This window comes from Piliocolobus tephrosceles, chromosome 17 (assembly GCF_002776525.5).
Source record: "Piliocolobus tephrosceles isolate RC106 chromosome 17, ASM277652v3, whole genome shotgun sequence".
NCBI classification, from domain to species: Eukaryota; Metazoa; Chordata; class Mammalia; order Primates; family Cercopithecidae; genus Piliocolobus; species Piliocolobus tephrosceles.
The window spans coordinates 54712290-54738335 of NC_045450.1; the positions used below are offsets into that span (position 1 = coordinate 54712290).

Consider the following 26046-nt stretch of genomic DNA (forward strand, 5'->3'; position numbering starts at 1 on the left):
CAAAAACTTCTTTTTTTTTGAAACAGTCTCACTCTGTCAACCAGGCTGGAGTGCAGTAGCCCGATCTCAACTCACTGCAGCCTTGACCTCCTAGGCACAAGTGATTCTTCTACCTCAGCCCCCCAAGTAGCTGGGACTATAGGCAGGCACCATCACGCTTGGCTAATTTTTGTGTTTTTAATAGAGACAGGGTTTCACCATGTTGCTCAGGCGGGCCTTGAACTCCTGAGCTCAAGCGAGCCATCTGCCTCAGCCTCCCAAAGTGCTGGGATTACTGGTGTGAGCCACTGCGCCCTGCCTTCTTTTTTTTTTTTTGTTAGTGGCCAGTTATTAGAACAAAAACTATTATAGGAAATGTGAGACATACACAGAGGTGGAAAAATAGTCGGTGAATCCCCATATGCCATTATCCAGTTCAGCAGCCGTCTATGATGGGCCATTCCTGTCTCATCAAACTTCCCATCCCACCCCCACTGGATTAATTTTATGAAAATCCCAGACATACTTCAACTACAAATATTAATATTTTAGTGTATTTCTCTAAAAGATAAGGACTCTTAAAAACCCAACCCATGATGCCAATTTCATACCTAGAAAATTCAATGGTAATCATTTCATATTTTGAACTATCTAGGCAGTTTTTACATTTCCCCAGTCGTAGTGTAACCCTTTCATTTTATTTATTTATTTATTTTTTATATTTTTTTTTCGGAGTCTCGCTCTGCCGCCCAGGCTGGAGTGCAGTGGCCGGATCTCAGCTCACTGCAAGCTCCACTCCCGGGTTCACGCCATTCTCCTGCCTCAGCCTCCCGAGTAGCTGGGACTACAGGTGCCTGCCACCTCCCCTGGCTAGTTTTTTTTTTTTTTGTATTTTTTCTGTAGAGACGGGGTTTCACCGTGTTAGCCAGGATGGTCTCGATCTCCTGACCTCGTGATCCGCCCGTCTCGGCCTCCCAAAGTGCTGGGATTACAGGCTTGAGCCACCGCGCCCGGCCCTTTCATTTTATTTTTAAAATTTTTTAAATGTTTTTTGAGACAGAGTCTCACTCCATCACTAGGCCGGAGTGCAGTGACGTGGATCTCATCTCACGGCAACCTCTGCCTCCTGGGTTCAAGTGATTCTTGTGCCTCAGCCTCCCAAGTTAGCTGGAATTACAGATGTGTGCCACCACACCTGGATAATTTTTGTATTTTTAGTAGAGATGGGGTTTTGCCATGTTGGCCAGGCTGGTCTCAAACTCCTGAACAAAAGTGATCTGCCTGCCTCAGCCTCCCAAAATGCTGGGATTACAGGTGTGAACCACCATGCCGGGCCCAACCTTTCTATTTTTTATTTTTATTTTTCGAGACAGGATCTTGCTCTGTTGCCTAGGCTGGAGTGCAGTAATGCAAACATGGCTCACTGCAGCCTTGACCTCCTGGGCTCAAGTGATTCTCCTGCCTAGCCACCCATGTAGCCACCCATGTAATCTAAATTGGGATTACAGGTGCCTGCCACCACACCCAGCTCATTTTTCTATACTTTTAGTAGAGACGGGGTTTCACCATGTTGGCCAGGCTGGTCTCAAACTCCTGACCTCAAATGATCCGCCTCCCGAGTAGTTGGGATTACAGGTGCCCACCACCACACCCAGCTCATTTTTCTGTACTTTTAGTAGAGACGGGATTTTACCATGTTGGCCAGGCTGGTCTCAAACTTCTGACCTCAAATGATCCGCCTGCCTTGGCCTCCCAAAGTGCTGGCATTACAGGCATGAGCCATGACGCCTAGACCCCATGTAGGTGGGACCACAGGTGAATGCCACCATGTCCAACCAATTATTTTATTTTATTTTTTTACAGAGATAGGGTCTCACTTTGTTGCCCAGGCTGGTCTCAAACTCTTGGACTCAAGTGAGCCCCCTGCCTTGGCCTTCCAAAGTGCTGGGATTACAGGCATGAGCCACTGTGCTCAGCCATTTTAAACCATCGGTTTGTCTGAGTCAGGAACCAAACAAGATTGATATCTTTTCAGTCTCTCTTAACCTAGAGGTTGTCCTCCTTCTTTTTACTCCTTGCATTGTGTTGTTGAAGAAACTGGACAGCGTGTCCTTTACAGTTTCCCACACTTTTGATTTTGCTGTGTGTCTCCCTAAAGTATGGTTCTGCGTGTCCCTCTGTCCCTCATGGGCAGATCTAGAGGCTGAGACTGACTTTGGTTCTTTTTTTTCTCTGGTGTGGTGATGTGTGTTTCCATCAGGAGGCACCTGGTGTCTGGTTGTCTCTCTTGGTATACTGGCTTTTAAAGGGCTGTCTTTCAAAGGGCACAGTCCCTGGGACTTCCCAGAGTCTTTTTCCCTAGATTCTCATATTCAGCCTTACTGCTGTCTGTTGACCTCCAGAAAGTAGTATTAGAAGGTATCGGTAACCAGTTATTACTTAGAACAGAAGGGTGCCGTCGTATAGCTAAAGACGTTATGTTTGCTGATTACTGAAGTTAGCATGAGCTCAGGCCTTTGACTTTCTCGGTGAAACCTAAGCCTCTGCCAGCTGATTATTTTCATGATATATGTTCCATTTAGTCCTAATTGAATCAGACTTCCTCTAGCCATGCTCTAAATTGGCACGGTTTGCAGCCCCTGCCTATGACTTGCCCAAAGCTTTGATTCCAGGAGATCAGTGGGCCTGCGGGGCCTGGCTGATGTGCGTGGTGGGGAGGCCTGGGGCTTTCTAACTCATGCTAGGGAGGAGGCCAGGGTGGAATCTTCTTAGACACAGTATTTCTTAAAGACACTGCCGTCGCCTTTGCCCAAACCGCCATCTGCTCTCGCCTGGATTACCACAGTGACCTCCTACCTGGTCTTGTGTACCTCAGCCCTTCTCCTGTAGCCAGACTGATTGTGCTGCAGCAGGAATCAGGTCACTTCCTTGCTCAAAACTCTGTAACGGAGCCCCATCCCATGTTGAGCCATTGCTGAGGACCTTGCCCCAAGGCCTGACTTGGAGGCTCTGGTTACCTCTTGCCCTCATCTGCTCCTCTCTTCCCTCACTCCACTCCAGCTGCCCTGGCCTCCCTGCCATTCCCCAGACATGCTAGGCATGCTCTCACCTAGCACCTCCGGGCTTGCTTTTTCCTCTGCCTAGAATATTCTTCCTCCAGATACCCACGTGGCTTCCCCCGTCCTTTAGTCTTTGCTCAGTTGTCACCTTCCCAGGGAGGTTTTTCTTCTCTACCCCACATCCTCTCCCAGCTTAGCATTCTTCATCCCCCTTCTTTTATTTTTTCCTATTGCACTTGCCACCTTCTTTTTACATTTTTTTATTTCATTAAAAAAAATTTTTTTTTTAGTAATTTTTTTTTTTTTTTGAGACGGAGTTTTGCTCTTGTTGCCCAGGCTGTAGTGAATGGCACAATCTCAGCTCACCACAACCTCTGCTTCCCGGGTTCAAGCAATTCTCCTGCCTCAGCCTCCCAAGTAGTTGGGATTACAGGTGCCCACCACCACACCCAGCTCATTTTTCTATATTTTTAGTAGAGATAGGATTTTACCATGTTGGCCAGGCTGGTCTCAAACTCCTGACCTCAAATGATCCGCCTGCCTTGGCCTCCCAAAGTGCTGGGATTACAGGCATGAGCCATGGCGCCCAGCCTGCACTTGCCACCTTCTAACAGATTATGCAATTTACTTTTTTTTTTTTTTAAAGAAGAAAAGACGTTGCTTATTGTCTGTTTCTTCCAAGTAGAATGTAAATGCTCTAGGAGCACAGATTTTTGCCTATCTTGTTCCTGTTGAATCACAGTAACTAGAATAGTAGGTACTCAAGGCACGGATGTGAACAGCACGAATGCAGATAGAACAGGGCCTGATGAGCTTGAGAGGAGCTGGTGAGCTTCCTAATGCTAAATCAGATTCCAGTTATGGAAATGGACTCACGGAACCTACTTTTTCATGGGTTTCTTGATTTTGAGCAATGCTTCTAAAGGCAGCAGGAAGACATACTGGAAGAGAAAGGGCCTCTGTAGAGCCGTCCGCACAGCTGTAGTGAAAACAGAGGGCCCCAGAGGTGAGGTGGCTAAGACTGCTATTTATAACTAAGGTTCTAGTACATGTTTTCCAGCCACACTTACGCCTTTCAGCCTCCCCTGTATGCACGAATCTGTCACTCAATTAGCTAATGGTTTCTTTAGTCCCATTGTATATTATAGGGCTCCTCTGGCTCAGTTTTTTAAAAAAGAGAATAATGAGGTGTTCTGTTCTCTGAAGTTTAATTTTTTAAATAACCTTGCCAATTAAAAAAAAAAAAAAACCTTTCCCCAATGTTTAATTATGAAATTTGCAAACATACAGAAGAATTGAAAGAGTGATTCAGTGAACACCCAAATGCCATGCACCTATTTCTGGCACTTGTTAACATTTTTTTGCCAAGTTTGTTTTATCTATATGTTATTATAGTGTATGGCTGGGTGTATTTTTTTTCCTGAGCCATTTGAAGGTAAATTGCAGATATCGTGACACTTTACTCCCCAAAACTTCACCCTATTCTTCTAAAAAGTCACTTGAAAATAAATGCATGTATCATTCTCATCTACTCTTGCATCTCCCAAGAATAAGACATTCTCATATAAAACCAAAGTGAATTTTTTTTTTTTTTTTTTTGAGACGGAGTCTTGCTCTGTTGCTTAGGCTGCAGTACAGTGGTGCGATCTCGGCTCACCGCAAGCTCTGCCTCCCGGGTTCACGCCATTCTCCCGCCTCAGCCTCCCAAGTAGCTGGGAGTAGGTGGCACCTGCCACCACGCCTGGCTAACTTTTTGTATTTTTAGTAGAGATGGGGTTTCACCGTGTTAGCCAGGATGGTCTCAATCTCCTGACCTCGTGATCCTCCCATCTTGGCCTCCCAAAGTGCTGGGATTACAGGCGTGAGCCACCGCGCCAAAGCGCCCGGCCTTTTTTTTTCCACTACATTCCAGCCTGGGCAACAGAGCCTTGCTCTGTTGCCCAGGCTGGAATGTAGTGGCACGATCCTGGCTCACTGCAACCTCCGCCTGCTGGGTTTAAGTGATTCTCCTGCCTCAGCCTCCCAAGTAGTTGGGATTACAGATGCGTGTCACCATGCATGGCTAATTTTTGTTTTTTTAGTAGAGATGGGGTTTCACCATGTTGGCCAGGCTGATTTTGAACTCCTGAGCTCAGGTGATCCGCCCACCTCGGCCTCCCTAAGTGCTGGGATTACAGATGTGAGCCACTATGCCTGTCCGTAAAACCGTAGTACTACTATTAAACCTAAGAACATTAACAATAATTTCAAACATCATCTAATATTCAGTTTGTATGCAAATTTCTCCACATATCCCAAGAATATAGCTTTTTCAAACCAAGGTTTAGTCAAAATTCATGCAAGGCATTTGTTGGTTTTCTTTAAATCGAGAGGAGTCTCCATCCTGCCTCTTTTTTTTTTCTTTAAATGAATTTAATGACATTGACTTTTTCAGGAGTCCGGGACAGTTGTCGTATGGATGTCCCACATACTGGCATCTGATTGCTTCCTCACGGTATCGTTTGACATTTCTTCATCCCTCTCTTTCACGTGAAGCCTGTGGCGTAAGGTTGCCTTGCTCTCGGTGACAGTAAATTAGATCACTTGGTTATCATGGTGACAGCCAGAGGTCTCAAATAGAACAGAGGAGGGTTATGTTCTCAAAAGTGTAGTTTAAAGAAAAAAGGCCCTCCCCCTCCCTACTGGCTATTTAAATTTAACTTAAATTAATTTATTTTTTGAGACAGGGTCTCGCTCTGTCGCCCAGGCTGGAGTGCAGTGGCGCAATCTTGGCTCCCTGCAATGTCTGCCCACAACCCAGGCTCAAGCAATCCTCCCACCTCAGCCTCCCGGGTAGTGGGGACCACTGGTCCTGGGGACCAGGCCTGGCTAATTTTTTGTATTTTTAATAGAGACAGGGTCTCACCATGTTGCCCAGGATGGTCTCAAACTCCTGAGCTCAAGCGACCCACCCATCTCAACCCATCTCAGCCTCCCAAAGGGCTGGGATTACAGGCATGATCCACCATGCCCAGTCCTATTTTATGTTTTTGAGACAGAGTCTCATTCTGGTTGCTTAGGTTGGAGTACAGTGGCGTGATCTTGGCTCACTGCAGCCTCGACCTCCTGGGCTCAGGTGATTCTCCCACCTCAGCCTCCTCAGTATCTGGGACTACAGTAGCCTGCCACCACATCCAGCTAATTTTTGGTATTTTTATTGGAGATGGGGTTTTGCCATCTTGTCCAGGCTGGTCTTGAACTCCTGGACTCAAGCAATCCACCCTCCTTAGCTTCCCAAAGTGCTGGGATTACAGGCATGAGCCATTGAGCTTGGCTGGCTCCTTTTAATTAACTTTTTTGTAGTGACAAAGTCTCACTGTGTTACTCATGCTTGTCTTGACTTGAACTCCTGGCCTCAAGTGATCCTCCTACCTCAGCCTCCCAAAGTGCTGGGATTATAGGCATGAGCCACCGCTCCCAGCCCATTGACTCTCTTTGAAGACAAAGTATGTCTCAATGTGTTGTATGGTGGCTTCTGAGCCTCCAAATATATAATGATTCCACTGGAGACAATGAGTAGATAAACTAGATGGAAGAGCTAACTTGGATCCTTGGGACGAGACCATGGAGAGGAAAATGCAGGCTGTCTCTCTGGCTTCTGTCCAAGGCCCATGGCACTGTGACTGTCACAGGGGTAGAAATGAGCAGCGAGAGACCTTGGGTTCCTCCCCTCTCCTGTTGAACATTATCAGTCCTCCAGGAAGGAGGAAAAAAGTGTCCACACTCCATTTTTGAAATGACGACCTTTGAGGTATCAGGACAGAAATCAAGGAGCCCTTCTGGAATGCTCGTCCCTCAGCACACGTCCAACAGTGGTCTGTGAACTGCAGCCAGAAGGCTGGGCGCCTTTAGGAGATGGCCTGAAAACAAGATGAAAAGACAGTTTGTCTGCGTGATGGGTCTGTGGCTTGCCTTGGAAGATTCTGTGGTCACAGCCCAAAAAAGTCTCAGAAGGACCAGAAGGATCAAGAGAAGAAAGACTAAAATGAATGAAGGCTAGGGTGCAGTGGCTCACTCCTATAATCCCAGCACTTTGGGAGGCCGAGGTGAGAGGATTGCTTGAGGCCAGGAGTTTGAGACCAACCTGGGCAACATAGTGACCCACGTCTCTATAAAAAAAATTAAAAAATAAAACAAAAACAAATACAGTGAATGAGAAGTTAGACCAAGAGGAATTAGGACTGTTCAGCCTAAAAACAGGAAAGTCAACAGGAACATGATAAAAATGACAGCTTATTAGGAGCTCAGTATTTGCCATTTACTTCTTTGCAAGAGTCCTCTGAAAAAGGTGCCGTGATTTCCCCTGTTTTGCAAGTAGGGAGACCGATGCTCAGGTTAGGTCGTTTGCTTCATGCTGCACAGCTCTCAGGGACTGTGAATTAAACTGTGAATTAAACTCAGAGTGCCTGACCACACCCCCTCTCAACCCGTGTGCTTAATATCCCTACTACCAGAGACTTAGGCACTGGATCTTGGCATAATGGAGGAGGGAAACCTTCCTTGACTTAAAAAAAAAAAAAAAAAAAAAAGCCCACAATAATCAACATTTATGATCGCACAGTTTCAGGGGGCTAGATTTGGCAGCAGCTTAGCTGGGCAGCCTGGCCTGGGATCTCTCCCGAGGCTGCATTCAGGATGTGGACTAAGCTGTAGGGTTAGGCTCTGCTGGGGCTGGAGCAGGTGCTTCCCAAGTGGCCACTCCCAGGGATGACAAGTGGTGGCTGGGGGTTGAAAGGCCTCAGTTCCTTCCCATACTCCTTGGCTTTTGAAGGAACTCATTTCCTTTGGAAACTACAAGTGTTATTTTATAGAAACGTTTAGTACTCACCAAGGCCCTAGGTGGAACTGGCTGAAAATAGCAGCAGACTCACTCAAAAAAGAGTTGGAGAGATCCATGGCAGGGAAGAGAAATTAAGGGAAGGTAGAACGCTTAGGAGAGCTTGAAAACCCAAAGGGTAACTGGTTTCTATCTTATTATAATAGATCCTTGAATTGATCTAGAATTTTCTGCTAAGTTCTTAAAGGGTTGTATCTGTAGAGGGATTTAGAGCAGTCTTTTTTGCGGGGTGGAGGAAAGGGGGGTATCTGTAGAAAATGCTCAAATTTACCTTAGTGTGCTTATGGAGACATTTATACATACTCTACCTTGTTCTAGAAAACAGATAAGATAGCTTATTATCGTGCAGTAGCAACTAAGAAATAAAACAAGGTGTTGGACTGGGTGGGGCGGGTGGGGAGGGAGGTTCAGATGCATGGCACTTACCTGGTCTGGTTTTGTAAGGTGTGGTGTGGACAGACCCCGTGGAAATCCTCATAAAGGCTGATTCCCTTTTGGTAATTATTTAACAGCCCTGAATTAAAGGCCGTAGTTCCTGGCTGGACTGAACTAAAGGGAACTGAAGTATTCAGTGTGGACTAAATACTTAACTAGACAGAAGCTGTTCAGCGCAGCCAAGTTCAGTAGCAGGCTGGAGGGTGTGTGTGCAGCAGTTTCTAGCCTGCCTAGGGCTTGGTGCTTCTGTCTCCAGTCAGTTTGTTCTGTTTTTTTACTACAGTCACCCACAGGACTGAATCTGCCTGGTGTTCTTGGGGGCGGGGTGCTCTGGGCCACTTCTCACCTCTCCTTAAGTCACTGATGGGGCCAATGAGCCTGCACTGAAGTTTCATTGTTGTAACTTTTTTCCCTTGTTTCAAGGCAATACATTTTCAGGATTGAAAATTTAAAACAACAACAACATGTTTTAGCACAAATAAGAAAAGAATAAGCCCCTGCAATCCCTCTCTAGATGGAGATGTCTCCTGTTGACAGTTCCTTAGGGTCTCTTTGGTTTCTGTGGGCAGGGGGATATTACTTGCAACTATTTCTTCATCTGTACGCCATCAATATCCCTGTGCTTTTCTCATAGTCCTGCAAGTGTAAAAAAACTAATACATCAGTAATGTGGAAATTATGTTGCTGATCTGGTGATATGAAATGTTTAGAAAGAGTACAGCTTCCCCTCCAACCTGATACAACAGTGATTTCATTAGACATATTCCTTCCCACTCTTTGTTCCATGCCACGAGGCAAAATTTGAAGATGCGGAGAAAGCATTCCCAGGGAAGCCAGCGAAGGTGAAATGGGAGCTTCTAATTTAGAGAATCTTAACTTGGGGTGCATTTGCTTTAGCCCATCCATGTTGCCTTTTGTACCCCACAGTGGAGAACACGCAGCTGACCCTGAACCTGCAGACGGAGAACAAAGGCAGTGTTGTCTCAGGCGGAGAGCTGACAATTTTCCTGGACGGGCCAACTGTTGATCTGGGAAGTGTGCCTAATGGCAGTGCCGTGACAGACGGTGAGTGCCGCCCTGCTACTCAGGGCTGTGCCGGGATGGGGTGGGGCTGGGCAGGGGCCAGGAGGTGCTGAGAGCTTGATTCTCTACTAGGCGTCTTGGTTTGAGTACCACTCAGCCTGGCCCATAGCTAGCCCCGACTCTTCTTAGCACCCTGGATCGATATCACGACATGGATTTTCAAGGGCCGCTTTCTGGTCAAGAGCCACAGTAAATGTCCAGTCTCTGTAAATTGTGTAATTGTTTGGTTTGATAGCAGAGAAAAACATCTTTCATCCCATGTGGACTTTGGAAAATGAAATATCTTTATCAAATGTGACTTTGGCCCATTGTTTTCCTTCCCAGTACAGTTAAAGTTTTTGGGGAGGTTGAGGGTGTTTTTATGAGAGGCATTGGTTGGGAAGGGGACCGTGTGTTTTTCTAGAGATACACACTAGCAAAATGCAGACAGAGCTGGGAATTTGGAGAGTGTCCCCTGCTCTGTCTCGAATATTGGCAGTTTGTTTCTTTTGATCTAGTCTGAAATTAGTCACCTTTGGATCTAGCAGGAAATTATTTCATGAAGTCTGAAGTCTGAAATGGGTTGGGTTTCTCCATTAATTTTTCTCATTAAATGTTTTCTTAGATGTGATGTAACCATGGCACTTTCCAGGCACCAAGCAGGATTTCTGTAGCTTCAAAGGGGTGCAATTTGGATTCCAATTCAAGGGCAGTTGGTTGGAATCTCAGTGGCTGGATGGGCCTTGACTGTGGAGAAAAATCCCTTAACTGCACTGATCAGTGCTTGGGGTGCTTTGGTGCTTGGAGAAAAACATGCGTCATTCACTCATTCAACACATATATCCATAATTGTATCCCTGGTATGCACTAGGTGCCAGCCAGATGGCCATGGGCCAAATTCACATGGTCTCCACTGCTTGAGGTTTACAATCTATTTGATGAGGTCAGGGGAAGTTAGACATCAAATGAGTAAACACACAGGTAATTACATAGCTGTGATTGTAACAAAAGCTGTCAGTGAAAACCACAGGGTGGCATGAGATTCCTGTACTTTGTTGGGGGAGATCTCATCTGAATTGAGGGGTCAGGGAAGGTTTCTCTGAGGAAGCTGAGACCTAGAGGACAAGGAGTTTAGACAGGCCATGGTGGGGATGTGGGGTAAAGGGGTGGGTGGCTTGGCGTGTGATGGGAACAGAGGTAGTCAGCGTGGTTGGATTATTAGGAGCAAGAAGGAGAGAGAATGGAGGAGGTGAGGTCGGAGAAACAGGTCAACGCAGATCGTGCAGCCTTGAAGCCCTTGGTAGGGATTTTGAACCTCATCTTGAGAAACAGAAAGTTGTTGAAGGGTTTCTAGCAGAAGACTATGATGATCTGATTTGGCTTTGTAAAAGCTCTCTGGGTGTGTTATGGAGAAATGCCCCCGATTCCTGGCCCCTACTTTGCACGGTTAGCGTTTGTTCTCTATCTCATGTTTTTGAGGCTGAGATTCATTTAATGGATAAGGCAATGTGCTTGTAAGTGCCTTGGATGTTCTTGAATGTCTTGGAGAACAGAAGCTGTTTCCAAGGTTTGAGCCCCACTGCTCCATGGCATGTCCTGTGTGATCCTTCTGGTGGCTGCAGCTTGCTGGATGTCCGTATCCTGTGGTGGTGGCAACTCTTAACACACAGAGGGAGTTCTGTTCCTGGCTGTCAAATCTCAAACATGAGTTGAGCTCCTCAATGCTTCTGTCTTTTCTTGTGATTGATTGCTTTCTAGGATCACAGCCGCCTTCGAGAGATTCCAGTGGAACAGCGGTAGCTCCAGAGAACCGGCACCAGCCCCCCAGCACAAACTGCTTTGGTGGAAGATCCCGGTAAGATCCCCCTTGGCTATGAGAAAGAGCTGAGAAGATGCTTAGAGCTACTGAAAACATGTTGGGACACGGCGGGGAACATTTTATGGTAGAAACTGTTGGAAATTTCCAGAGATCTTGTAACTGACTCACTGGTTAAGGAGGCTAATAGAGGAGTCCAGAACTCAGGATCCTTTTTTTTTTTTTTTAATTGAATTTAGATTTTTTTTTTTTTTTTTTTTTTTGAGATGGAGTCTTTGCTCTGTAGCCCAGGCTGGAGTGCAGTGGCCAGATCTCAGCTCACTGCAAGCTCCGCCTCCCGGGTTTACGCCATTCTCCTGCCTCAGTCTCCCGAGTAGCTGGGACTACAGGTGCCCGCCACCTCGCCCGGCTAGTTTTTTGTATTTTTTAGTAGAGACGGGGTTTCACCATGTTAGCCAGGATGGTCTTGATCTCCTGACCTCGTGATCCGCCCGTCTCGGCCTCCCAAAGTGCTGGGATTACAGGCTTGAGCCACCGCGCCCGGCCGAATTTAGATTTTTAATTTTTGTTTTTATTTTAGATTCAGGGGGTACATGAACAGCTTTGTTACATGGGTATATTACATGATGTTGAGGTTTGGGCTTCTAATGATCCCATTGCCCAGATAGTGAACATAGTACCTGATTGGTAGTTTTTCAATCCTTGCTCCTCTCTCTCCTTGTTTTTGGAGTCCCCAGTGTTTATTATTTATATCTTTGTGTTCATGTGTACCCAATGTTTAGCACCCACTTATAAATGAGAACATGTGGTATTTGGTTTTCTGTTTCTGCATTAATTTGCTTAGGATAATGGCCTCCAGCCTCCGGCTATATTCATGTCACTGCAAAGGACATGACATGATTTCATTCTTTTGTTTTGTTTTTTTGATATGGGGTCTTGCTCTGTTGCCCAAGCTGGAGTGCTGTGGCACCATCATGGCTCATGGCAGGCTTGACCTCCTGGGCTCAAGCAGTCCACCCACCTCAGCATCCTAAGTAGCTGAGACCACAGGCATGCGCCACCACGCCTAGCTAATTTTTTAATTTTTCTAGAGATGGGATTTTACTATGTTGCCCAGGCTGGTCTCAAACTCCTGGACTCAACCGATTCTCCTGTCTTGGCCTCCCAAAGTGCTAAGATTACAGGCATAAGCCACTGTACCTGGCTTACTTTTTATTCTTTTTTTATGGCTGTGAAAGAATTTAGGATTCTTAGAAGGGTCAGAGGCTCCTTTACGAAGATTGGGACTGGCTAAGTAGGTTATTGGATCAAAGGAACTGTTGAACAGGAAACTCGACTGCTCTTTTTTATGTCAGGGGATGCAGCCACAGTTATTCTTCCAGGACACACACAGAAATGCTTAGAGCAATGGTTCTTTGTGAGATTTTCTGTCGTGCATTCTGCTTTGGGGGGTGGCCCAAAGTTCCCTTGGAGTGTTGGTTAAGTCCTCCTATAGGCCGGGCGCGGTGGCTCAAGCCTGTAATCCCAGCACTTTGGGAGGCTGAGGCAGGCGGATCACGAGATCAGGAGATTGAGACCATCCTGGCTAACATGTTGAAACCCCGTCTCTACTAAAAATACAAAAAATTAGCAGGGCGTGGTGGCGGGCGCCTGTAGTCCCAGCTACTCGGGAGGCTGAGGCAGGAGAGTGGCATGAACCTGGGAGGCGGAGCTTGCAGTGAGCAGAGATCCGGCCACTGCACTCCAGCCTGGGTGACAGAGTGAGACTCCATCTCAAAAAAAAAAAAAAAAAAAAGACCTCCTATACTTAGAGTCCAAATATTATACTTGTTATGCATATTACAAATGACATAATTTAATTTACTGAAATTCCCATTTTATATCTGTGTTAGTGGTACAAACTCATTTCCATGGTAACTGAACATCTAGGCAGGAAAATAGCTCTAAGTATAGAGAGATGTACAAACTACAAATGTGTTTGTAAATCTTTATTACCTGCAGAGAGTAGGTGAGTAACTGGCAGTAAAAATCTTCCCAAATGAGGCCAGGCACAGTGGCTCATGCCTGTAATTCCAACTCTTTTGGAAGATCAAGGTGGGAGGATCACTTGAGGCCAGGAGTTCCAAGACCAGCCTGGGCAACATAGAGAGACTCGGTCTCTATAAAAGATAGAAAAATGAGCTGGGCATGGTAGTGTGTGCCTGTAGTCCCAGCTACTTGGGAGGCTGAGGTAGGAGGATTGCTTGAGCCCAAGAGTTTGAGGCTGCAGCTGCACTGAGCTAGCAACAAGGCACTACACTGTAGCCTTGGTAACAGAGTGAGACTATGTTTGGTTTTTACAAAAAAAAAAAAAAAAAAGCTTCCCAAACAGATCCCAGGGAGGGGGAATAATGCTTTGAGAAATGGAATATGATTTTAGCCAATACCCGCAGCATCTTAAAAGATCCCTCTGAGGACAGCTGTCAGCTTCTCCAGATTTAGTTGTTTTGTGGGCTTATGAGGTTGCAGTGACTGGCAGGTGGCGGGAGCAAGACAAGATGTACGTTCGGATCTTTTTTCCGTACCCTTATTAGAAGCAGAGATGCCATTTCCCCATTCTCTTTTTTCCAAGTCACTGTAAAGGCGTTGCCTCACTCCTGAAGACCAGTCATGTTTTCTGTGTCTCGGTAGGTGACTTACAATAGTTGGGTCTCACGAGGTGACGAATGACAGTGTAACTGGCAAATCTTGTGTCAACAAAGCCATGATGGGCACCTGGAACTGGAGGAAACAGTTTCTTAAGCTAGAGCAGCAGTGGGCAAGGAATACTTGATCATTTCACTCTTTAGAGAGGGAGGAATACTTGAGTGAAATCACTCTTTAGAGAGTGATGCCTTCTCAGCTTTGGTGCTAGTAACTGCATCTTAGTCTTTTAGCTGAGTTGGAAAGTTTGTCTCAAACACACCCATATCACTTAATTTGGGGCTCAAAGTCAGATTCAGCTCTTAACAAGTTTGGATCTAAATTCTTGACCTATTTACTGGTCTCTGAATTCCTCCAGTTGATCGACCTTGCAATTCAGAGATCCTGTTAAAACTTGTTTGTTGTCATTGGTGTTGAGAATGACACCAGGTCATTGGTGTCATGGCAGCCAGGCTGCGACAGAAAATCGGATGCATTTTGGCCCATCACACGTGGTAGACATTCAGTGCTAGTTAGATGGTGAGCAAAGTACCTTCCAGATAGTGTAAGCCGTTCGGAAGTCCTCTGCAGTCTGTTAGCTGCTGCAGGCTTTTACTACATGTAGCGTCTGAGTTTTCCCGGGCCTCTGCCATTTAAGTATGTATTCATTCTGCACTCACATGGGAACCTGTTGCCATTCAGCAGGAAACACTTTTGCAAATATTACCCAAAGACTGTCTCTTTGCCTCCTTAGAACCCCCTTTCCACTTTGCTGTTGCAGGTATGAAGGTCACTGTACACACGTGCTTATGCCTGTAGGCGGTGGCCGAGTAGTCTGTTGGATAAGGGTGTAGGGCTTGGGAATCAGGAGATGCAGATCGAATCCTGGCCTGTCATTTACTTGCTATGTGATTTTGGATAAGTCACAAAACCTCTCAGATGCCCATTTTTTTTCAGGTGTAAAGTGGGGATATCACCTGCCTCACAGGGTTATTGCAGGGTTATTGTGGGAATGAACTGAGATAAGGCATGTCAGTCAGAGGGCCTTACACAGTGGGAGCACTCAGTGGAAGTGGCAGTGGGTTTTCTTTGTGTCTGGAGACTGTCGTTTGTGCACGCCTACCACCCTCCCCGCTAAGCCTGGGAAGTGAGGTGTTACCGGTGCATTTACATCAAGGACTGTAGTTGAGAGGTGATGAATCAGACCTTTGGGATCAAGGGCAGTCCTTTGCTCTCCTTGCTTTCTGGGGGCAGAGAGAATGATGGGCTTCTGCCTGCTGCCTCCCAGACTAAATATTTAGCTTTTGCTGTCTGAAGGGTGGGTTTTTCTTGGACTTGGGTGCTATTCACTGTGATCAAACAAAGGTGCTCTGACGTGCCCATGAAGGTGAAGACTGCAATGTCAAAGCAACCCTTTCCTCTCCTTTCCCCTGCTTGGTAAAGCTATAGAACTGGAACTGTGAAAGGGTTTTGTCTGAGGGGTTCATTCCTTCAAGCTCATCCCACAGAGCACCATTTGCTTGCTAAGCAAGGTCTCACAGTTCCATTTCTTAGTAGGATCTTGCCTCCTCTTCAAGAATAATCGGATGAAGCCTGGGCACAGTGGCTCACGCCGGTAAGCCCAGCTCTTTTGGAGGCTGAGGCAGGCAGATCACTTGAGGTTAGGAGTTTGAGACCAGACTGGCCAACAGGGTGAAACCCTGTCTCTACTAAAAGTACAAAAATTAGCTGGGTATGGTAGTGTGCACCTGTAATCCCAGCTACTCAGGAGGCTGAGGCAGGAGAATTGCCTGAACCTGGGAGGCGGAGCTTGCAGTGAGCTGAGATCGTGCCACTGCACTCCAGCCTGGGCTACAGAGCAAGACTCCGTCTCAAAAAATAATAATAATAATAATTATCCGGTCTGGCACATGGAAGCCAGCATGAGACTGCCACCAGCAATTCATGTGGCATAAATTTGTTTGCCCACAGACTGTGTTAATATGGAATCAGAGGTCTGATTGTGTAAAGAAAGATTTTATGTCATAAATTATCAAATACTCCTATAATGGAATACTCTCTCATAGTAAAAATAGGTGAAAGATGGTTATATCCCTATGGTGAAATCTTAGAAACATAATGTTAAACAAGAGAAGCAGGTCATAGAAAACAGTATGTAGTATGATGTCATATGTAGAAAGTTGAAAAATGCAAAGTCAAACAATATATGTTGTATGCGTACCTTCAGAGGCAGTCAAACTGTAAGAAATGGATGGGGCTGGGTGTGGTGGCTCATGCCTGTAATCCCAGCATTTTGGGAGGCTGAGGTGGGTGGGTCACTTGAGGTCAGGAGTTCAAGACCAGCCTGGCCAACATGGCAAAAAAACCTCTCTATTAAAAATATAAAAATTAGCTGGGCATGGTGGCATGCACCTGTAATCCCAGCTATTTGGGAGGCTGAGGCAGGAGAATCACTTGAACCCGGGAGGTGGAGGTTGCAGTGAGCTGAGTTTGCGCCACTGCACTCCAGCCTGAGTGACGGAGTGAGACTCTGCAAAAAAAAAAAAAAAAAAAAAAAAAAAGGAATAATGAACCCTGAGTTCAGAAGGGTGGTTATCTTGGGAGAAGGGAGACAGGTATAATGAGGAAAGAGTACAGAGAAAGTTTCTGAGGTACTGGTCATGTTGTTTCTTTGCCTGGGTGGTGAGTCCCAAGTGTTCATTATTTTATTCTTCTTCAAACGAAGTATATATTTAGAGTCTTGCTCTGTCACCCAGGCTAGAGTGCAATGGCACACTCACAGCTCACTGCAGCCTCAAAATCCTGGGCTCCAGTGATCCCTTGCTTTAGCCTGCCAAGTAGCTGGGACTACAGGTGTGTGCCAGGCTCTACACTTGCTGCCAGTCTCTATTTATTTATTTATTTATCTATCTAGCTATTTATTTATTTGAGATGGAGTCTTGCTCTGTTGCCCAGGCTGGAGTGCTGTGGCACGATCTTGGCTCACTACAAATTCCACCTCCTGGGGTCAAGCAATTCTTTTGTCTCAGCCTCTCGAGGCACACGCCACCACGCCTGGCTAATTTTTGCATTTTTATTAGAGACAGGTTTCACCATATTGGTCAGGCTGGTCTCGAACTCCTGACCTCAGGTGATCCATGCACCTCGGCCTCCCAAAGTGCTAGGATTACAAGCACGAGCCACTGTGCCTGGCCTTTTTAATTTTTTAATTTATTTTTCTTAGTTTTTTTATTTTTTTGAGATGGAGTTTCACTTTTGTCGCCCAGGCTGGAGTGCAATGGTGCGATCTCAGCGCACCACAACTTCTGCCTCCCAGGTTCAAGCTATTCTCCTGTCTCAGCCTCGTGAGTAGCTGCCCGGCTAATTTTGTGTTTTTAGTAGAGATGGGGTTTCTCCATGTTGATCAGGTGGGTCTTGAACTCCTGACCTCAGGTGATCTGCCCGCCTCGGCCTCTTAAAGTGCTGGGATTACAGGCGTGATCCACCGTGCCCGGCCGGGCTCTTTTTAATACCGCATTCTTGCGGGTTCCCAACAGAGAGAACTCACTCACCCCCATGGGAGGACATTAATTTATTCATGAGGGATCCACTCCCATGACCCAAACACTAGGTCTCACCTCCCAACTCTGCCATGTTGGGAATCAAATTTCAACATGAATTTTGGTGGGGACAAGTTGCATCCAAAGCATAGCAGGGAGTCAAGTTGGAATGAAGCCCACAGGACTGTCTGTGAGTGGAGCTGCTCCTAGCACCTCACGATTTCCTCTGGCTTGAATATCTGGCTCCTCTGTCTAGAATTTCAGTAAAATTTCCATAGTCATACAGGAAAATGGAACAACAACAACAACAAAAAACGAGAAGAATGCATTTAATTTGCTTTTTGGTTCATAAAATTTTTCATTTATAGGGCTAATGTAAAGGATCTTAATAGAAGCTGTTGGCTGGGCACCGTGGCTCAGTGCGTGGACTGGGTTTAATCCCAGCACTTTGGGAGGCTGAGGCGGGTGGATCACCTGAGGTCGGGAGTTCGAGACCAGCCTGACCAACATGGAGAAACCCCGTCTCTACTAAAAAAAAAAAATGCAAAATTAACCGGGCGTGGTGGTGCCTACCTGTAATCCCAGCTGCTTGGGGGACTGAGGCAGGGGAATCACTTGAATCTGGGAGGCGGAGGTTGTGGTGAGCCCAGATTGCGCCATTGCACTCCAGCCTGGGCAACAAGAGTGAAGCTCCATCTCAAAAAATAATAATAATAAAATAAAAAAGAAGCTGTCTACTATAGTTAGGTGCAATGGCTCATGCCTGTAATACCAGCACTTTGGGAGGCTGAGTTGGGAGGATTGCTTGAGCCCAGGAGTTTGAGGCTGTAGTGAGCAAAGATGGAGCCCCTGCAATCCAGCCTGGGCAACGGAGCTAGATGCTGTCTCAAAAAAACAAAAACGAAAACAAAAAAAAAAGAAGAAGCTATATATAGAGGCTTGAACAATTTATTTTCCTTTCTTATGTGTGTATGTGTTTAAGCTATTTTGTTTAAGAGTGCACGTGAACGCGCATGAGATAGAGCGTGTGTATGTATGTGTTTGTGTGTGCGTGTAGGGCTGGGGACCTTGAATTTGCCTGTGGCCATCATCAGCTGTCAGTAGTGGCTAGTGTTGGTCACAATCTGCATTTTAACATGTCCTTCCCAGTGATTTTTTTTACATGGAAAAGTTTCAGAGCCTCTTAGATAGTTTTCTTTCTCCCTCCTTTACTCTTCTTTTTTGCCCTGCTTTGATGAAAACATATCAGATTTATTGGCTCCCTTGCTTTGGCATTAATGGCCTCTGAAGATGTAAAAGATGTGTAATCTCGGAGACTTATAAAGCCTAACCGTCTCTGGTGAGCTCTAAATAGATCATCAACTGTGTCTGCAGACAGCCTATCCCAGAAAGGAAAGAAAAATAAACTCAGGCGGGTATGAGTCCACTGTGAACACTTCAGGAAGTCCTGGGAGGGCCGGGGGAGAACTGGGAAGCAGAGCTAGCAGGGAGGAGGGGTGGAGGGTGGATGGGATCTGAGCCTTGGGCACTAGGCCATTCTCACAGTCATTGTCGGCTGCTGGCGGTTGCCACCCCTCCTTCCACTGAGGTGACTAAAGGCTGCTTGATTGGGAACTGCAGTTATTTAGAGATGTTGCCCTGTCAGCAGGAAAGCCCTCTCATGTAATAGCTTATGCTTAAAATCTGGCTATTGCCTCATTTCTGTTGCTGGGGAAGACAATGGAATAAATCTTGTTTGTTTATTTATTTATTTATTTACTCCATGATAATTAAGACATAGTCCATGCTCAGAGTCCCTGCTTATAGGCAGGGCTTTCTTCTGAGCAATTGGTAAATATGGAATAGTATTGAGACAGTGGTCAGGCGTCCCACTGCATTCTCCAAGCCAGACATTGAAAAGTAATCATGGCTGGGCATGGTGGCTGTATGCCTGTAGTCCCAGCTTTTTCGGAAGCTGAGGCAGGAGGATCGCTTGAGGCCAGGAGTTTGAGGCTGCAATGAGTTATGATCGTGCCACTGCACTCCAGCCTGGGCAACACAGGAGACCCTGTCTCTTTTTTTTTTTTTTTTTTTTTTGAGACGGAGTCTTGCTCTGTAGCCCAGGCTGGAGTGCAGTGGCCGGATCTCAGCTCACTGCAAGCTCCGCCTCCCGGGTTTATGCCATTCTCCTGCCTCAGCCTCCTGAGTAGCTGGGACTACAGGCGCCCGCTACCTCGCCCGGCTAGTTTTTTGTATTTTTTAGTAGAGACGGGGTTTCACCGTGTTAGCCAGGATGGTCTCGATCTCCTGACCTCGTGATCCACCTGTCTCGGCCTCCCAAAGTGCTGGGATTACAGGCTTGAGCCACCGCGCCCGGCCTGAGACCCTGTCTCTTAAAAAAAAAATCGTGGAGATTAATTACACATTCATTTATACATTGGTTTTATTAATTTTGCATCAATTAAAATGATACACGGTACCTTATCATACATTTATTTATTAAATAGGTGTTTGTTTGGCATTTATTCTGTATGAGCCTAGAGAGCTGTTTATAACGCCAGATGTGGCGTGCACCAGAAAACTGGTTATAAACTAGGAGAAGGCAAGGCAAATCTCTGCTGTTGAAGGTAATATTCATTTGATATACATGAATGTGAGACTCTGAGCTAGGTCGTGGTGATTACAAGATGAAAAGTCAGGGTCCCTGACATCAGGGAGTGTCTCTAGTAGGAGACAGATGCATGGATGACACTTAGAGTCTAGTGTGATGGATCCATGGTGATGGTATGTACACATGCAAGAAGAATGGAGTGGGACATTACCTAGATCTGCCCGGGGAATTTGGGGAAGACCTCCCACATTTGAACTGTATTTTGAAGGAGTTTGCCCGACCAGCGAAGTGGGGGTCAGGGATGTCACTGCAAGCGGAGGGTACAGCATGAGCGAAGTCAAGGAGGGGTAAGAGAACTTGACATTTGAGGAAACAAAAGTCATTTAGTAATGTTGACGTGTAAGATATTAGGGATGATAACTTAGCAAACTAGAGTTTGCAGGTCAAATCCAGCCTGCCACCTGCTTTTTTGTTGGTGTTCTTGTTTGTTTGTTTTTGCTGGGTGAAATCTGCTGTGATTTTTTTTTTTTTTAGAGTACTTTTAGGTTACCCCAAACATACATACCCTCTTCCCCACTGTCAACATCCCCCACCAGAGTGGTACATTTGTTAGAATGATGAGCCTACATTGACACATCATTGTCACTTAAAGTCCATAATTTATGTTAGGGTTCACTCTTTAATTTTTTTCTTTTGGACAGAGTCTTGCTCTGTCATTCCACTGGCTGGAGTGCAGTGGCGCGATCTCAGCTTACTGCATCCTGTACCTCCCAGGTTCAAGTGTCTCATGCCTCAGCCTCCTGACTAGCTGGGATTACAAGCATGCATCACCATGCCCAGCTAATTTTTTTTTTTGTATTTTTAGTAGAGATGGGGTTTCGCCATGTTGGCCAGGCTGGTCTTGATCTCCTGGACTCAAGTGATCCACGTGCCTTGGCACTGACATGTATCCACCATTACTGTGTCGTACAGAGTAGTTTCACTCCCCTGTGCTTCATCTATTCACCTCTCCCTCCCGTCCCCAGCCCCTTGTAACCACTGATTTTTTTATTGTCTGCATAGTTTTGCCGTTTCCAGAATGTCATATAGTTGGCTCATAGAGTATATAGCCTTGTCAGATTGGCTTCTTTCACTTAGTAATTGAGATTTACGTTTCTTTCACGTCTTCTCATGGCTTGATTTTTTGAGTACGGAATAATATTTCATTGTCTGCATGTACCACAGTTTATCCATTCACTTTTACGTTCCTCCTTCACGGTTTATTCATTCATTTACTGAAGGACATCTTGGTTGCTTCCAGGTTTTGGCAATGATGAATAATAAAGCTGCCATAAACGTTAGTGTGCAGGTTTTTGTGCAGATAAAAGTTTTCAACTCAGTTGGGCACGGTGGCTCATGCCTGTAGTCCTAGCACTTTGGGAGGCCGAGGCAGGCAAATTGCAAGGTCAAGAGATCCAGAGCATCCTGGTCAACATGGTGAAACCCTGTCTCTAGTAAAAATACAAAAAAAATTAGCTGGGCGTGGTGGTGCGCTCCTGTAGTCCCAGCTACTTCAGAGGCTGAGGCAGGAGAATAGCTTGAATCTGGGAGGTGGAGGTTGCAGTGAGCTGAGATCGTGCCACTGCACTCCAGCTTGGCGACAGAGCAGTGAGACTCTATCTCAAACAAACAAAACAAAACAAAACAAACTTTTTAACTCACTTGGGTAAATACAAAGAAACATGATTGCTGGGTCATATGGTAAGAGTATGCTTAGTTTTGTAAGAAACTGCTAAAGTGTTTTCCAGAACAACTACACCACCAGTTTGCATTGCAATGAGTGAGAGTTCCTGTTGCTCCATATCTTCACCAGCGTTTGATGTGGTCCATTTTCTGGATTTTGGCTATTCTAATAGGTATCTAGTGATATCTCACTTTAATTTGCATTTCCTGGATGATATATGATGTGGAGAGTCTTTTTTTTTTTTTTTTTTTTTTCTGTTGAGACACAGCCTCACTCTTGTCCAGGCTGAGTGCAATGGTGCGATCTTGGCTCACTGCACCCTCCACCTCCTGGGTTCGAGTGATTCTCCTGCCTCAGCCTCCTGAGTAGCTGGGATTACAGGCACCTGCCACCACGCCCAGCTAATTTTTTTGTATTTTAAGTAGAAACTGGGTTTTACCATGTTGGCCAGGTTGGTCTTGAACTCCTGACCTCAGGTGATCCGCCCACCTTGGCCTCCCAAAGTGCTGGGACTACAAGCATGAGCCACTTTGCCCGGCCTATGATATGGAGAGTCTTTTCATATGCTTATATTCCATCTGTATATCTTCTTTGGCAGGGTGTCTGTTCAGGTCCTTTGCCCATTTAAAAAATCTGGTTGTTCATTTTCTTATTGTTGAGTTTAAGCATTTTTTGTATATTTTGGATGGCAGTTCTTTATCAGATACATGTTTTGCCAATATTTTCTCCCAGTCTGCGGCTTGTCTTCTCCTTCTCTTTAACCATCTGTTTTGGGAAATATAATTTTATTTTTATATGGCCATACTCATTTATTTTCATATTGTCTGTGGCTACTTTCATGCTACGATGGCATGTTAAGTAGTTAGAACAGAGATCATATGGTCAGCAAAACCTAAAACATTTGTGATTTGGCTCTTTGCAGAAAGTTTGCCAGTTCCTGCTGTAGGAGATGGTTTGAAGGCAAGAGCAGTTCGCAAAGGGCCTTTTGTGTTTTACTGAGGACTGTAGATTTTCTTCTTTGGAGACAGGGAACCAGTGGATTTTGAGCAAGGGTATGGTAGTGCTATTTTTGCGGTGAATTATTCAGAAAAGTAGTCTAATGGATGAATTTAGAACTATATCAGTTGGGGTTCATTGCAGGAAACAGAAACCACTCTAGGTATTTTGAGCAGAAAAGGATTTAATATGGGAAATTAGATGCTTATAAAAGTCACTGGATGGGCTGATGCAACGGGAGTGAGGGGTCTCCCTGAGATCTTTGGTTTCAGGCTCACAGGCTTGCAGCTCCAGTTCACATGCCAAGAAATTGCCGCGCCCTTGCGACCACCTTACATGTATGAAGCGGGTGTCCAGGCGATGAGACATGGAGTCTGCTGGAGCCCCTGCCAGTCACCACCACCATAGGACAAATGGCTTCTGCCTTCCTTCTGCTTTCCAACTTTCCTGCAAGAACTTCTCATTGGTGCAACCTAAATCACACCCAGAGACTATCTGCAGGAGGGTCTGGAAGTCTTCTAGGCCCTGCAATGAGTCAGGGCGGGCATATAGGATAGAAGAGGGTGGGAATGTCTGACACAGTGAGGCTGAGACAAGACTCAGGGACTGACGAAGAGGACTCTTGCAGGAACTGGTGAGATTGCAATTGATGACTAGTCTTGGGCAGTAGCGAATAGAGAGGAGACAAGACCTAGGAGGTGTAATTATGCAGGACTGCATGGCTGGCTAATGAGACAAGGTGAGCCAGGGGGACTCCCAGATTCCTCTACTGTGCTGTCATTCATGAAGACAAGAGATGCAAGAGGTGGGGAGCTAATGAGTATGTCACTTTAAAACCACATTCCCCATGATGGTTGGCTTTGGTGTTCAGCAGGCTTTATGGAACATTGGTACTGCCTGGCTCCGGGACAGAGTCATTTCTCTGAAAGTGCACCCATAGGAAGAGAAATGAAAACCTAACTGAAGAGACACAGAGCAAAACGTTGTATTCCTGACAGTGAAGCACAGAGACACAATAAGGGCCGCCACAATTCAGGGCACGTGAGCGCTAGTTCTGCTTGAACCAGATCTGTATCTGGATTCTACGACTCTTGGTCCTAGAAAATCATGATTCAAAGGGGAAAAGTTTAGAGAGAAGCTAATAAAAAGAGTATGGGTCTTGGAGAAATGACTTTCTAGTCATGAGAGCTTGGCAGCTTGGCCATGTGCTGATGGAAGACCAGAGCAGAACTGGCTGCAAATGCTTTGGACAGACGTGGATGGCAAGGAAAGAGGGGTGCTTCAGCCATGGTGTTTGTGGCTATGGTTTGATGAGATGAGGGTCGACTTTTCCTGTTGGATTCTGTTGGAACTGGATGACTCCTTTTAAAGTGCCAAAGTCTGTGGAGGTGGTGATTTGGGGTTTGGTTTAGTGACTGTCTTTCTGCTGGCATTTAAATAGCCTAAATAGAATGACTTGTTTCAAACGTCGAATCAATTCTGTATGTAGGCTTTTCTTTCTTTTTTTTTTTAAGTTTATTTATTTTTGAGCTGGAATCTTGCTCTGTCACCCAGGCTGGAGTGCACTGGCACGATCTTGGCTCACTGCAACCTCTGCCTTCCGGGTTCAAGCGATTCTCGTGCCTCAGCCTCCTGGGTAGCTGTGACTACAGGCACCTGCCACCACGTGTGGATAATTTTTGTATTTTTAGTAGAGGCGAGGTTTCGCCAGTTTGGTCAGGCTGGTCTCGAACTCCTGACCTCAGGTGATCTGGCCGCCTTGGCCTCCCAGAGTGCTGGGATTGCAAGTGTGGGCCACCACTCCTGGCCTCTTTTCTTTTTTAAAATTTTGAGACAGAGTCTTGTACTGACATCTAGGCTAGAGTGCAGTGGTGCAATCACGGCCCACTGCAGCCTCAACCTCCAAGGCTCAAGTGATCCTTCTGTCTCAGCCTCCCAAATAGCTGGGACTATAGGTGTGTACCACCACGGTAGGCTTAATTTTTAAAATTTTTTTGTAGAGATAAGGTTTCCTCATGTTGTCCAGGCCGGTCTTGAACTCTGAACTCAAGCAATCCACCAGCCTTGGCCTTCCAAAGTACTGGGATTACAGGCGTGAGCTGCTGAGCCCAACCGGCTTTTCATTTTGTTTTAGATAAATATAGTAACAGAACTAAAATCTAGAATATATATTCTGCTTCACATGTACTTGGTTTTATGAAGTTTTTCTTCACCCTTAACTTATTGAAAATATAGTGGAGGTATTTGTCTCAATATTCTTGGAGTCTGCCATCCTTATTTCTTAAGTAATTTTTAGTTCACTTCAGTCTGCCCTCTGCCTCTATCATTCTGCTGCAATGACAGTCACCAAAGCCCCCCTGACCTATCTGCCAGTTTAACATCATGGACTAGTCCTCTCTAGAAACATTTTGTGCCTTGGTTTCTATAATAATGCAGAATCCCAGAGTGTTCCTTTTTTCCCTTGGTTTTATTGATTTTTATTACTTAAAAAATGAGTTTGATTCATGCAAAAATTTATGTGAATGTATCATATAAGAGCCGGTTGCAGTATTAAATAGGGCAGTCAAGAGACGTGTTGTTGAGAAGGTGACTTTTAAGCAAAGATTTGAAGGAGGCGAGGAATGTAACCATGAGGATATCTGGGGAAAGAGTGTTTGGGCAGAAGAATGGCTGTCGGGAAGGCCTTCAGTTAGGAATGTGCCTTTGGAATTGAGGGAACAGTGGAGAAGCCAGTCCCACTGGAGAGGAAGGGGAAGTGGAGTCACAGGAAGAGATGACAGTGGTAAAGGGTAGCGCCAGATCATTCTGATGAATTTCTGCTTCGTGTATTTCAAGGTTATTTCATTGGATCTAGAGTACAATTTGACATATGTCTTACGGATGAATTGAACTTTTTGTCCTTATCTTGTCATTCTTTTTTTTAGTGCATTTTCTCTTAAAATTTATTTGGTCTGAAGCCAGGCACAGTGGTATGTGCCTATAGTCCCAGACACTGGGGAGGCTGAGCTGGGAGGATTGCTTGAGTCCAGGAGTTCGAGTCCAGCCTGGGCAACATAACAAGACTCCCATCTCTAAAAAAGATGTATATTTATTTGGTCTGACAAATAAAAAGTAACTTAACAATGTGAATGACTCTTAAAAGTATTAGGCTAAGCTTAAGAAGCCAGACATAGAAGCTTAAGTTCTGTATGATTCCATTTATATAACATCCTGAAAAGCAAAATTCTAGGAACAGAAATCCAGTCTGAAGATGTCGGGGCGTTGGAGGAAGGATTGACTGCAAAGGGACACAAGGAAATTTTGGGAGCAA

At 45.5% G+C, this 26046-nt stretch overlaps 1 protein-coding gene across 1 annotated transcript in view; it reads left to right on the plus strand.

The window, feature by feature from the left end:
* WWP2 (WW domain containing E3 ubiquitin protein ligase 2) overlaps positions 1 to 26046 on the plus strand; it is a 153203-nt gene that overhangs the window by 43812 nt on the left and 83345 nt on the right. Inside the window, exons 4-5 of the mRNA XM_023210309.2 lie at positions 9277 to 9414; positions 11170 to 11266. Of these exons, the coding sequence (XP_023066077.1) occupies positions 9277 to 9414; positions 11170 to 11266 (235 nt within the window). The remainder of the gene's footprint in view (positions 1 to 9276; positions 9415 to 11169; positions 11267 to 26046) is intronic.